At 41.4% G+C, this 14741-nt stretch overlaps 1 protein-coding gene across 9 annotated transcripts in view; it reads left to right on the forward strand.

Annotated features, from left to right (window-relative positions):
• Positions 1-14741, forward strand: part of SOX6 (SRY-box transcription factor 6) — a 550764-nt gene that overhangs the window by 454186 nt on the left and 81837 nt on the right. For all 9 annotated transcript variants that reach the window (XM_036763144.1, XM_036763143.1, XM_036763146.1 and 6 more), the window contains 2 exons: positions 7024-7173; positions 11689-11869. In XM_036763144.1, the coding sequence (XP_036619039.1) occupies positions 7024-7173; positions 11689-11869 (331 nt within the window). The remainder of the gene's footprint in view (positions 1-7023; positions 7174-11688; positions 11870-14741) is intronic.

Below are 14741 nucleotides of genomic sequence, written 5' to 3' on the forward strand. Positions count from 1 at the left end.
ACTTGAATATTTATAATATTCAGAATAGCTTAATCATTCACAGTTATTCTTGGAACAATGTTGCTGTCACTGTATACACTGTTTTCTCTTGGTTCTGTTCATTTCAGTCTTCATTATTTCATGCAAGTCTTTCCACGTTTTTCTAAGATCACTGAGCTCATCATTTCTTGCAGTTTTGCAGTCAAAATATCTGGGTTTGAATCCTGACTTAATCACTAATTAGGTGACTGTAGGCTAGTTACCTCACTGCTTTGAACCCATTTTCTAATCTGTAAAGGGTGGGGGATGAGTGGAAGCTTGCACTCCCTCTCTCCCAACAGAGTTGCAGATCTAAGGAGAGAAAAATGAAGCTGAGGTGCTTTGCCAGGGGAGCAAAGAGCTTCCCAGATACAATTTCATTGGCAGATCAAAACAGACCTTGAGATTAGGTCCCCTTTTTACAGAGAAGGAAACTGAGTTTCAGGGAAGTTAACCTGTCCTGTGAATATAGCCAAAGGCATTAAGTACAGGATTGGAACCCCTAGTCTTTTCTGGTTCCCAAGTACAGCACTTTTCCCACTATACCACTGGGCCACCTAAATAGAAAATGCTTTTAAGGATAGACTGTTATTAATAAAACCAAGTCTCTGTATGTGTGCATACTTATAAGATATGCAATCATAATAGCCAACATTTAGAGAGAGCTTTAAGGTTGGCAAAGTGCTTTATAAATAGTATCTCATGGGGTCCTCAATAACAGCCCTACAAAAGCAGGTGTGATTATTAAGTATCTGAGACAGAATTTGAACTCAGATCTACCTGAATCCATAGTCTAGCACTCTACCTCTCATATCGCCTTGTTTGTAACATGTCAAAGCTTGTTCATGCCCCCCATACTTCCTCTCCATAGCCCTTTGGATGATCCTCAGTTAGAGACTATAAAACCTTATTCCTGTTTTAATTAAAGTAGGGCAAAAAAAAAAACACAACCCCAGACTATGTCTTTTGTCCAAGTGGCCCAATGAGTCAGTAGGAAAGCCAGGAGGAGACCCCACATTCCTTGATTTCTTGACCCTTTGTTTTTGCCAGAAGATCTTATTGATGGAGGGATGATATTGACCTATGTCACAGTAGGACCATACAAAGGGAATAATGTTAGGGAATTGCTTGAACCTTACCAAGGCAGTAACTGTAGATTACCTGCTTCTGCTGTTCATGTGACATTATAGCAAGTAAAAATTTTAAATTATTTTTATACTTTAATAATGTTGTTTCACTATGATTGAACAATTAGCAAGAATAAGCCAACTGGAACCACTGTAAATTCTAGTTCTTTAGCAGATTTTACAAATGAGGAAACTGAAGCCCAGCACAGGAACTGACTTGCTCATGGTCCTACAATAGTAGGTGGTAGAGCTGATATTTGCATTGCAATCTTGATTCCTCATCCAGCACTCTTTTCATTGAGCCACCCAGCCTCATTTTTATGCATATCCACCATGTGTTTAAAAAAAGAAAAAAACCAACAACTATCCCATTGCATTGTTCCAAATGTGAAATGGGCAATCTGTGTTTACAAAGAGTATAATGGAAGCATAAATGTTTGTGGGATTTTGCCTCAGCCTTGCTCTACCCTCTCACATGCTGTAGTTTGTCAAACGCTCAGCATTATTTGGGGGCATCATCTTTATGTGTCGCAATGAGTTGTTGTGCCACGACCTTGGTGGCTTACATTTAATGATGTTTTTTGAAAGCCAAACCCAATATTTAATCAAAACTTTGCTTTCTTCTTAGCCATTGGTCTTTAAAAAAGGCCAATTTTAGTGGATCTACTCTTAGGTTCAGATGATACCAAAATGGAAAAAGAGACTCTGTGTCTGAAATACACAGGGAATTCTCTGAGTAAAATTGGGGAACCTGGCTTTTTATATACTAGCAGGAATAAAAGATGCAGACAGACTTAGCTCAGTTTTAAATTTATAAGCAACCAGATGAGGAAGAATCAGTGTTGCTCATTAGTTACCCTGGGACTGTCTAATTCATATAGAAATTCGAGGGTTTATAGTAGGTTCATAAATTTAGGTAATTGTTATCCAATAGCTTGTAAGTCTACATTTTAATGAGTCAGCTTCCATAGACTCTCCTCAATATGTGTGATCAGGCAGCCAATCGGGGGCTCCATTAAGGTCCAGAAGCCTCGATTCCAGGAATATGTTGTATTCTGCCCTGTCCAGGTCACATTAAAAGGTGCTCATTTCTGGGGACCAATGTTTATGAAAGACATTGATCAGCTGGAGAACTTCCAGAGAAGGGCAATCGGGATGGTGAAAGGCCAAAGAGGACCAGTTGGGATGTTTGAACCAGACATAAAAATATTGTCAGGGGAATAAGAGGGTCATGGTCAAGTGTTCAAAGAACTGTCATGTCAAAGAGGCACTAGATTTATTCCATTTGGTCCCAGAGGGAAGAAGACTCAGAAGCAATGGGAAGAAGTTGCGAAAAGGCAAATTGAGGCTTGATATAAAGAAAGCTTTCCTAACAATTGGAAAATGGCCTGCCTTGAGAGATTCTGCCTCCTCAGAGTTCTTCAGAGCAGAGCCTGAACAGTGACATATCCAATGGGTTCTAGTGGAGATTTTTTTTTTCCAGTTTTAGGTTGGGCGAGAGGTCTAACTGCTGAGGTCCCTTCCAAATCTGAAATCCTGAGCTTCTGTGATCTTGAGAAAGAAAAGTATGAGTCACTGGGTCATCAGAGTGCATACTCTGCCTCCACCCCCAAGCACAGAGCCAACTTTAGAACCAATTTGTGGACCCACGCTGGGCAATTAGGTGACTTAGAGGAGGACCAGATTCCAAAACCAGGGGTTGGGCTAAGAAGCAGCAGGTTAATAGCACACCTGGTATTTGCAGACTTTTCTAGGCTATCAGTGCTAGTATAGTTGAGTTATATTATGTCAAGTTCACTATTTAAAACACTGATCACAAAGTTTAATAAAATTAAAAAAGCTGTAATGATTCTTTCAGATAAAAGATGGCCTGAAGGGTATTCTCCATACCCTCAGACACAGGGTTACTCTCTACCATTTAGGCTTGAGTTCTGTTGTCCCTAAGGATTCCACTCTAAGTAAATTCGTATGAAGCTGGATCACAGAGGGCTGGATTGTGATTCTTGTCTCTTTGCCTTACTTTAACCAAGGAGTGAACTTGACCTCCGGGGAACATTATGGATCAGGCTCATTGCCATATGTTCTCCAGGATTGATCCTACTGGCTCATTTATAATACCATTGCAATCCACCTATAAAATCAAGGCTAGGGAGGAAGGTTGGCATAATGAGCAGAGCACTGGATCTGGATTGCAAAGATTCCGAGGTCTGAGTTTCTGCTTTGACTTTACTGCTTACTAGCTGTGCAACTGTAGGCAAAAACTTCTCTCTGAGCCTCATTCTCACCATCTGTGAAATGAGGGGGTTAGACTATCATCACTAAATGAACTTCAGGGTCCCTTCCAACTCTAACATGATGAAATCCCTAATAGCGCTGACATTTTATGAATCATTTCCTTTAAACCGCCATAATATAGCTTAAACCAAGTTTATTTTTCTCGAATTTCTTTAAAGGAAAAAAAAATCACTTGACGTCTTAAAAGTCCACTAAGTAGATGTAGATGGCTTTATTGGAAACCAAAAACAAACAAACAAACAAACTTTGTATCCTCACCTATATAGAAGTAAGATGTCTGGAAGAGAGCAACCAGAATGGTGAAGGCTGTGGGTTCTTGTCCTCTTGAGATCCACAGAGGGAATTGGGCATATTTAGCTTAGCAAAAAGAAAATGTAATGGGGTAGGGGAGCATAAGCGCAGTCTTCAAATATTTGAGGGACAATTGTGAAAGAGGGATTTAACTTCACTTTAGGAATAATAAATGGAAGTTTCAGAAAGGCAAATTTAAGCTTCATGGAGAGAAAAAAAAATTCTCAGCATTTAGAACTGTCCAAGACTAGAATAGGTTATCTTAGGAAGTAAGGAGCTCTTGGAGATCTTCCTGGATGACTACATGTAAGGGGGTCCTACTGAGGCTGGGATTGGACCAGATGAGGTCTGTTCCAATTCTGGGTGGGATGCTAGGGTTCTCACTGAAAGGATGTTTTGTGGAAACAATAAAGAAGCAGAAGGATTTATGATGATTGTTACCTCATAGGGCCTCAGTTTCCTCAGCTATAAAGTAGGGATTGGACTAACCGATCTCTGTGGTTCCTTCAATTTCTACGGCTACCGACTTGGGATCTCTGTTTTAGAACAGATGAGAGAGTTGTGATTCCAGAGTCAGAATATAGCATCCAATTTGTAAAGGAAGACAGACGAACCAGTAAGCTGCCTTTCAAATGGAAGAGTTTCCCAAATTTTATTCCTTCGGCTTTGATGTTGGTGAAATAAAGCTAAGGAATTGGGTGAGTTAGTTTCTCTCCTGGGCTGGAGTAATGTTGCCTATAGCCTCCACGAGGCCCAATCTGAGAGATGTCATCCTCTTTGATGTGCCGTGGCCACAGGCTGCGTTGAGTCTCTGTCCATCAGGACAGAATTTCTTTTCTACTGAATGGAACTGGCATGTGGAAGAGTTTGACAAGGGGAAGAAAAACCTACGATCTTCACTGGAGAAGTGCAGAGACCCTTCAGGTTTCATAAGCCTTGCCTCCTGACCTGGCCGCTTTTTGGAGGCAGGCCACCCAGACCACACGAACTGGAACAAAGAAGGGGCCTAGCATTTTTTTTTCTTTATGCTCAGCAATCCCTAGATTTTTGACTCTGACCCTTACACATGTATTTGTCTAGCCCCTGAGTCATTGCACAGTATTCGCAGTATTGTGAAACTTTCATTTCTTTGGAGACTTGTTATATTAGAAAAATTGTTCCAAAGAAAGCAACAATTATGACATAAGCACATCTGGCTCTTGCAAATTATTCCTTATTAAGCTTTCATTTAATTACATGTGCTGAAAGGTCTGCTTTTGATTACTGTAATTTTTTTTATTTGTCCATCTGAATGATAGTAATGTTGGAAATTACATACAAACCACCTGGTTTTTTTCCCCCCTTTCCTTTCCCTACCCCCACAACTAATAAGGCAAAGTTTTAACTGATTTCCATGTGGTTGAAGAGGCAGGCTCTTCCTTATGTGGGATGGATAGAGCCTTTGCCACTGTTAATTCAAGGTGAGGATTAAGTTGTTCTTAATCAGGAAAGAACACTTTTTAGTGGATCTCCCAAGCAATCGTCCAAGTGCCCGTGGCTGCCCCAAAGTTCATCTCTTTGCTACCCCTAGTTCTGGATGCTGCTGCGTGGATTTGGCTCATAGAACACCATCATTTCAAAAGAATCGTAATTGCATGTAACCCAAAGGGTAATGGGAAAAATATGAATGGTGGGTGTAGCCAGGTTGCATATGGTGTAAAAATGCATCAACACCACCCAGGATGATCCAGAAAGAAGTGGGCTTATCCTGTAATATTACTAATAACAGCAGGCATGAGAATTCACATTTTCTGTAGTGTTTTAAGGCTTATGAAAAGTTCTCTTCACAACATCATTATTCCCATTTTACAGAGGAGGCTCAGAAAGGTTTAGTGACTACCCATGGACAGCAAATATATAACACAAGTATTCCATATTCATGATATCCAGGAAACATTAAAAGAGGAAGGCCTCTGCTACAGTGTATTGGATATAGGGCATTTATGGAAAGATGGGGACAAGAATTCTATAGGGTAATGGGATTTTAGAACTGGAAGGGACTAGATTGTTTGGTCTAAACCTCTTTTTAGAGGTGTGGAAACTGAAACCCAGAGAGGCTAACCAATTTGCCTAAGGTTGCACAAAAGCAGAGTCATAATTTGAACCCGGGTCCTTTGTCTCCTAAATCCAATGGTCTTTCCACTATACCACCATGCCTCCTTTCCTGAGAAGGCAAGGTAGTGATTCGCACTGATCCGGGGGAGTGAATGGATGGAGGTACAATATTCATCCTCATGAAATAACCGATCCACTGAAATTATCATAGTATCCCAGGTAATAAATTGCGCTAGCTATATTTAGCACTATGGGAATGGGACATACATCTTTTTCAACTTTGACTTCAATAAACATGGCTTTGTTGTAAAGTTGAAAATCGGTGGATGATGAGTGTCCAGATTCCTGTCCTGTCTCAAGTCAAGCTGAATGAATAAGAAACTCATCTGGCCTTCATAGGAAGCCTGTCAAAAGAAGACCCAAGGCAGAAAGTACTCTAGAAGGAGAAACAATTGAGCAAAAAAGGCAGTGGGAAGGACAGGGAACCCCTGAAATTCTCAGCTGATTGCAGGGCTGGGGTGGGGAATTCTATTGACTATGAAATAGACTGGCTGGGTTATCAGATGTCAACTCCTTCATCCCAGGGGGACACCTTTAAGTTGGTCTTTTGGCTTGGAAAAAAACAATCACACCTCAGAGCAGGTATGCCAAGTAACCCAGGGTCCTTCCCCATTGCTGAGGTTCCTCCTTCAAGTGACAGGGATGGGAGGAAATACACTTTGAAAAGGAAACTGCCTTTGCTTTCAGATCTCAGAGGAAATGGGAGAAAAGGGGGCTTGACTATGGCCTACTTAGAAATGAGGCCCTTGAATATCTAGTAGCTCCCTGTGGGTTTTGGGATCCTGGAAGAAGAGTGAATTCTCTGGAATTGATTCTCTTTCAATGTTACCGATCATCTCACCTACAGAGTTGGGTCTGGCCCAGCCTGTATGGAGTAGGAAAAGTGAGTGATGCTCTCACTGTACACTGAAGTCTTGAGAAAGGTTCAACATGGCTTATCAGCAGGGGATTCAGGAAGCTTGCATAGCCAAGCATGAGAGGGAAGATGCCCTTTTCTCAACATACCCAAGAAGAACTAGGTGGTAAAACTCTCAGAAAAACGAATTAGTATCTAAGAACTTGATGTCCTGGTAAGTCTTTCCAAACTCCAGTTCACCCCCATTGAAGAGAGAAATGTTTGCCTTTTCCTGTTTTGCAGCAGCTCTATGCGGCCCAGCTGGCCAGCATGCAGGTGTCACCTGGTGCAAAGATGCCGTCTACTCCGCAGCCACCAACCACAGCAGGGGCAGTCTCACCTACTGGGATGAAAAATGAAAAGAGAGGGACCAGCCCTGTAACTCAAGTTAAGGTACTTGCCTCTTGTGGGGGTATAGGGAAAGGGTTTAGAAAATGGCACTGCAAGAAGCCTGATCTGTGTTTTGGAGTGAACTGCAGGGAATACAGCCACGGCAAAGAAGCCTGCAGTATCCATCTATTGTGGTCAATTTCATGAGCATGTTGACAAACAGGTGTTTTCCTATTGAAAACAATAGTGCCATATTGTGAGATCTTTACCCAGAACTCCATACTCAGCTCTGCAGACTTTGCTTCTCAGGAGCATCTTTCCCTTTCCCAGAATTTTGGCTTTTATTTTAGAATATTCATGAGTACAAATGGCAGGTTTTTAGTAGGCCCACAAGACTTTGCTCCATGCTTCACAGACATGTGCCTGTTTCCTGCTCATGGATAAAACCAGAGCAGAAGGAGTCCAGGTCCAGCCCATCCATGCTTAGGCAGATGAATGGAGAAGATTCCAGGTTGTGCTTTCTCAAGTTGTGAATATTTCTCATCACAACCTAGTATAAATATGGTCCTTTGGGAATGAGGAGGAGTGGGTTGTGCCACCAGCCATCCCTTCCCAAACTCTGGAGGACTGCACAGAGCTGCTGGGTATTCTGATGATGCCTAGACTGTGGCCAGATATGATTCCTTGTGAGGAAGCCACATAGGGCTTGGCAGCAGCATGGAAATGACGTGGTATGCCTCTCCAACTTCATGGTGCAGCTGGTACCTATAGGAGGTACTGGTTCATTTTATTATAGTATTTGCTTCCTATATGGGATTTCCAAAGCCAAACAGACCAACAGAAATAAATGGGCTTGGTAAAATATCCTCTTTTGTGGAGAGAATGTAAAGATCACACATTTGCTTTTAACATTTGTCAAAAGCACTTGGGTGCTCGATATATTCTGCAGTTATTTGACCTGGTCTTAGAAGATATTTGATAGGTCTCAAATAAGAATAGGCTTGATGCTAATAAGAGAAACAGGCAGAACTCGATACTAGCAATGGCAGATTTGATGAAATGATCTGACTTTGCAAAATTCCCAGTGAACTTTTGAGGTCACATAAAGGCTCTAAGAAAAAAACAAAAACAAAACCAAGCAACCCTCAGAAATTAAAAGCCAAGAAAATGAAGATTATGCAAAGAGTATCATGAGGAATTAACATATTTTTGAAGAAATGAAATTTTCATTGAATACATATAATTATAGAGAAAGTTTAATATAACGAATAAAGGGATAGCCTTGGAATCAGGAAGACCGTGTTCAAATCTTAGCTGACACATACTAATTGTGTGATCATGGACAAGTTATTTAATGCCTTAGTTTCCCAGGCAACTCTCTAAGATTGTATTTTGCAGATGAGTTGAAGATCTGCACCAGTGAAGAAACTGTCCACATCAGGAGTTCCCTTTGATGATGAAAAAACAGGTCCAGATGTCTGTTGCCCCACCCTACCAAGACTCCAACCCCAATCCATATAATTAGAATCCTTTGGGGAAAAAGTAGTCCATAGCTTTTGCCCCATTGTTCCAAATACTGGAATATGGTGACCAGGAGCTTTAAAAATAAGCCCATGGCCAGTTCCCATTTTATAAAACAGCTCTGATTATGGGTCGCCCTCATCTCATTTATTCCCATCCTCTGTGTTCACATTGGCAAAGGAGAGGCAGAATGCTCCACTGGGAAGCTAGGCCACTTTGTTTAACTGTAGTTGCCATAGTGTGAGAGATATCAAACACCAGTGACTGGGTATATTGAATATTGAGTACTTTAATGTGCAAAAGTCATTTCACAAGTGAGCCAGCCAAGTGGATCTGTCCCAAACCAAACCTTTACTGGATGAGTAAAATTTTCCCTGGTTATATTTAAGCATATATCTGCTGGAATGGAAGCCAGTACCATTCCAGCTTTGTTGGCCAGATGAATTCTATTACAGAGCTGACCACATGCAAATTCTTGGGGGTTTCCCTACATAATTTAACCCAACTATATTTTATTCTACTAAAAAGGAAGCCTTCTCCTTTATATTTATTCCATTTACATGCAGCATCATAGGGGCAAAAAAATAGATACAAGACTCAAAGTAAAAGTTGTTGGGGGAGGGAAGAGGGATACTTGTGACCTGAAAAGAATATTGTCCTTCTTTGTCCTTGAGAATTGTGTGACTGCAGCGCCATGTGCTGTGTCTATCTAACTGAGTTGGGATTAGGTGGATTTATCTCCACATGCTTTGGGATAGATCTCCGTTTAAAATTCCAGAATTAATGTCTCAAGGATCCCTTTACTTTGTGACTGATGCCACAAAATAGTTTGCCAAAGGTTTCAATTCAATCCATGTTCAATACAACCAGCACTGAAAAAAGTGACTACTATGTGCCAGATATGCAAAGACTTAAAAATGAGACAGCCCCAGATGACATTTTATTGGAAGCTGCAAGGAGGACCTCCCAAATGTCTCAGGAATACACTTTCCCTGCTTTTACATGAAATATTTTGAAACCTGAATTGGCATAGGAAGGGTGGTTGAAACACAATTGCATGGGATGATACTAAGTAAAGGTAAGATGGATGTTATGAATGGTATTCTTTGGTGAGGGAAGAAATACAAGCTTTTGTTCCTTTAGATGGGGACTGTGAATGATGGACTTGGACTTAGGAAGATGCAGTTCTGTCCTGCCTCAGACACTTATTAGCTGTATGACCTTGGGGAAGTCACTTCCCTGATATTTGCTTGAGTTTCCTCATTTGTAAACTGAGAATAATTATAACAGCTTCTTTTCAGGGTTGTTGTAAGGATCAAATGAGATGAAATGTAAAGTACTTTACACACCTTAAACCTTTTGCATTACTTCTTCTTCTTCTTCTTCTTCTTCTTCTTCTTCTTCTTCTTCTTCTTCTACTACTACTACTACTACTACTACTACTACTACTACTACTACTACTTTGCCAAACTCCTTTGGGTTAAAGGTGATAGGGAAGAAATCTTAATTCAGTAAATGATTATTTTGAAAAATATTTTAAAATACACTTTTGAGCTTTTCAATAAAATTCGCTTTGTTTCATCAATGACCCTAAGCCTCTCTACAGATGATGGTAAAATCAGTGTATTTGAATAGTTTGATGCCTTAGTTTTAATTACCACCGGAGTGAGCACCAATGTGTGCCAGGCTGACCAGCACTTCTTCCTCCAGAGGAAAGCTAACTCAGTGCAGTTTTCATGCTTAAGAATCTTCCTTCTTCCCTCTCTGGGTCCTCTTTTCCCTTTCTATCTTTGCTTATCCCCTCATAGATTGTCTGATCTGCAAGGGCGCTTTCAAACAGAAGGAAACTGAGGCCAGGAGAGGGAAAGGGACTGTTAACTAGTGAGGGACAGAGCTAGACCTATTTTTTACACGGTCTGGGGCGCAGGGGGTGGGTTATTCTCCGTGCCCAGTCCTGCTGTGTGCTCTGAACAATGATGGTGAAAGCCTTTAACTATACATTGCTCTCTCTCAGACCCCGGGGGCCCTAGCAGCAGGGGACTCATTATTCCTCAGGGACTTTTCTTTTAACATATAACAAAGCAATTCTTAGTTCTGAACATTTAAGTGAAAGTCTATATAATGTGTGTAGACTCCTTTCCTGTCCCATCCCACCCCTCCCACCCCTCCCCCATTAGAGTACTTTTGTATTGGGCATTCTCCAGCTGAAGAAGTAGGCTGAAAGACAGGCTCTCAAGGCCTAGCTGAAATAGAATTAAAAGTGAGACGTTTGTCCTGTGTTCAGCGCAGAAGGGACACTGTCTCAAAATAAACATTTCATTAAAAATCGGCAGTGCAGAATATAAAGTGAGAGAAAGACATTGTTTTCAGTATGTAAAATAAATTACATATAGCATGGCATGTAAAATGTAATTACAATGCTTGCTTGCTCTTTTCAAAAATTAATTTTAAACATGGGGAGAGTCCAGAATATAGACCATGAAGAGTGCACACACCCAGAAAGCCACATGGGAGACATAGCCAAGCTGCAGTGTCCTGGGCAGGGGCCCAGGAGTTGGGGGTGGGGGGAACTTTCCATGTTTCCATTTTTAAAAGACTCACAATTGTTTAATCTAAAATTGTGATTTGGAAAAAAAAAATTAGCCACAGAGCCTATTCATAGTCCCAGGATCTTTATAGAGAGAACACTCACAAAAGCACCGAGGAGCTCCTAGAAATTTTAAATAATTCTTTGTAAATGCCCTAGGTTAATTTGGATCTCTGAAAACACATTAGGAAATTAAGCTGTAATGTGAGCTAATTCAAATTTTAATTTGGCAAAAAGAATGATCCAACTACATAGTTAATGTAAATAGAAGCATAACACAGAGAAATTAATGAGGTTTCCTTTCGATGAATCTTCAAGGAAGTAGATAATTAGCTTCTTTTGTTATTATTGGAGGAGAATGTGGCATTGTCTCCGAGGTGTAAAATAACTGTGGCTTCCTAAGTGATAATGTGTTTCATTTGTCTTGCTTTTTTTTCTTTTTAATAATTATTTATGTTAAACTCTCGTAGGATGAAGCTGCACAGCCACTGAATCTCTCCGCCCGACCCAAGACAGCCGAGCCGGCGAAGTCCCCAACATCTCCCACGCAGAGCCTCTTCCCAGCCAGCAAAACCAGTCCGGTGAACCTGCCAAACAAGAGTGGCATTCCCAGCCCTATCAGAGGAAGCCTGGGAAGAGGATCCTCTTTAGGTAAACGCGGACGCAGGCCCGGAGCGAGAACAATAGCTCTGCCTCCAGAGAGCCTGATGTAACTGTCCCGGTGACCCCAGACGAGTCATTTTACTTTTGTTTCCTCTCCTTTCAAATGAAGAACTTAGATTAGATAGCCTCGATTCGGTTGCCTTCCAACTCTAAGCCCTGAGGTCCTACAAGGTACTGATTGGAACAGTAGTGGAAAGAGGGCTAGTGCCTGGGTTCGAATCCTGGTCCCAGGATCTTACCGTCTGGGTGATCTTGGGCGTGTCTGTTTGCCGTTCTGAAAAATGAAGCACGTGGATAACATGCTCACAATCTGTGGATTTGTAAGGAAGGAATGTAGGAAATGAAAGAAAGAAAGCTTTAGGTTTAAGTTTCACGTCTTTCATGACAACACCTGTGTGCCTTTGGGCAACTCATTCTCCCTCCCTAAATTCCCTCACTTATCAAATGGAGAGACTAGGCTCGATAATCTTCAAAGTCTCTTCCATCTCTGAACGCTTTGTAAAGGGCCCCACTGTGGGCTACCTCACTCTAACACCCAGCAGTGACCAGAGGGGAGGTAGAGACAGAGCCCAGTTCTCCCCTAGACCAGCTCATTTGTTCCCCTGGGAAAGCAACGTGGGCATTTTCAGTATCTCAACCAGGAGACCATCACATTAGGCTCATCTCGCTAAAAGATTTGATTTGAAAGAAAGGGGCAAGGATCAAATGTTATTTTGATCAGAACATAGAGTCAACATGCAAATGTCCTAGGCAAGTTTCATATATATTTTGATGTATGTATTGGATGTGTATATATGGATATATATCCATGATAATGGCACATGGATGCAGATGGGTAGGAATGATCTTTTCCCTTCAGAAACTCTAGGGAAAAAAAAAGAGAAGAACAGGTCTCAGTGTGTCCCAGTGGGAAGAAAAATACATTTGGAGACAGATGAACTGGGTTTGGACTCCATTTCAGTCACTCAATGTGTAAACCTGAGTAGATGATTTCTTTCCTTGGGCCTCAGTTTCTCTATTAAATGAGAGATTTAGATGAGATTATTAAATCTGATTAAATTCAGTGTCTACTATAAGGATAAGAGGCATCATGTAGTAGGAAGGGAAGCTGCTTTGGAGTCAGGAAGACCTGACTCTTTTACACACACACACACACACACATATACACACCCCTACCTTGAGAAGCTCTGTCTAGGGGCATTGAAAAGTTAAATGACTTGACTAGGGTTACGTGGCCCGTGTGTGTGTGTGTGTGTGTGTGTGTGTGTGTGTGTGTGTGTGTGTGTGAGAGAGAGAGAGAGAGAGAGAGAGAGAGAGAGACAGAGACAGAGACAAAGACAAAGACAGACAGAGACAGAGACAGACAAACAGAGACAGACAGAAACAGAGAAGAGAGAGACAGTCAGTCAGACAGAGATAGAGACAGACAGACAGACCCCTTTGGGATTCTGGTGAAGCCTGTGGATTTCTTCTCAGAATAATATTTGTTAACCATATTCATCATTCAAGAAATGTTATATTTTGGTTAGAGGTTAATGAAAATAATGATGCATATATTTTTCTATCCAGGTTCATGAACCCCCTGAAATCTATTTGTGGACCCCCAGGTTAAGAATCCCTACCCTAAAATTAAGCTACAGAACATTTGCTGATCTGCATTTTGTTAGATGGAATTTTCTCTATACCAATGAAATCTCAGATCCAGTTAAAAAAAAGTATCAGAAACAGTACTAATTACCAGGGGATAAAAAGACAAGTCCCTTGTCCTACTAAACTTCATATTTATTTGTATCTATTTATATGCTAAATAATTAAGTTGATTTTTTAAAATTACCCAGATTTAGGTTGAGAATAACATGGGAATTCTTAAATACTCACATGGATGTGTGCATGTACATACATGTGAACACCAGCATGTGCCTCTGCCCCCTAGCCACTCCTGCCCAGTGTGTTCTTGTATGCATTGCCAGCTGGTTTTTCCCAGCTGGCTGGCTGGTGTGGTGACATTAAGTTTGAACATGCATGCGTCTGTCTGTCTGCCGGGGAGTGCTTGAGCTTGGCTATAGACAGGTGGATCAAGTTAAAACTTTACCACAGCCGCCTAAACTTACTAGGCAGTGAATAATTGCTATCTTTTGATCTAAAATTGGAAAATCTTATCCAAAGTACTCATCTTGCCTACAATAAAAATGCGACTCATGGAGGAAAATTAGTTTGTTTGATATAGATATTCCTCCTCTTTCTTGAGATCTTTTTCCTCTCTGTGTTCCATGTATGGCAAGGAGAGTAAATATTGAGCCTCTCTTCCTTCCCAGCTTTGTCCTCCTGTTAGCGCTATGCCCACGCAGGAAGCCCCACTGCTGTTCCAACGGGGGCTGAGAGCAGCAAGTGTTGGGGGGCAGGCAGGGACTAGAATCCTCTTTGTAAATAACTTAGGCAGCATGATCTGTAGAATGCCTCATTAGCTGTCTGCAGCAGTTTGAAGATACATCCTGGCTCCAGTAGGGAGTACTACGGATCACCTCCCTCCCATTCTTTCCTACACTGGCTGGACTGATTCAAACACACACACACACACACAGAATCTCTGTTTCTCTGTGTGTCTCTTCCTCTGTCTCTGTCTCTCCTGCTCCTTCTTCCTTTTCTTCTCCCTCTCTTTCTTTCTTCACTTGTCATGAGCACATCCTTGATGCTTTCCTATGGGATGCTGAAGACTGCTCTCCTACAGCACACACACCTTCGTATCAAACTGTAGAACTCATCATCTTCAGAGGTAAAAAGGAGTAAGGTTGGCCTCTGGGTCTGTGCCTTAGTGCCAAACTGGAATAGTAAAAGCTAGGCAGGCTGAGAGTGCTAGAAA

Source organism: Trichosurus vulpecula, chromosome 6 (assembly GCF_011100635.1).
Source record: "Trichosurus vulpecula isolate mTriVul1 chromosome 6, mTriVul1.pri, whole genome shotgun sequence".
Lineage (NCBI taxonomy): Eukaryota > Metazoa > Chordata > Mammalia > Diprotodontia > Phalangeridae > Trichosurus > Trichosurus vulpecula.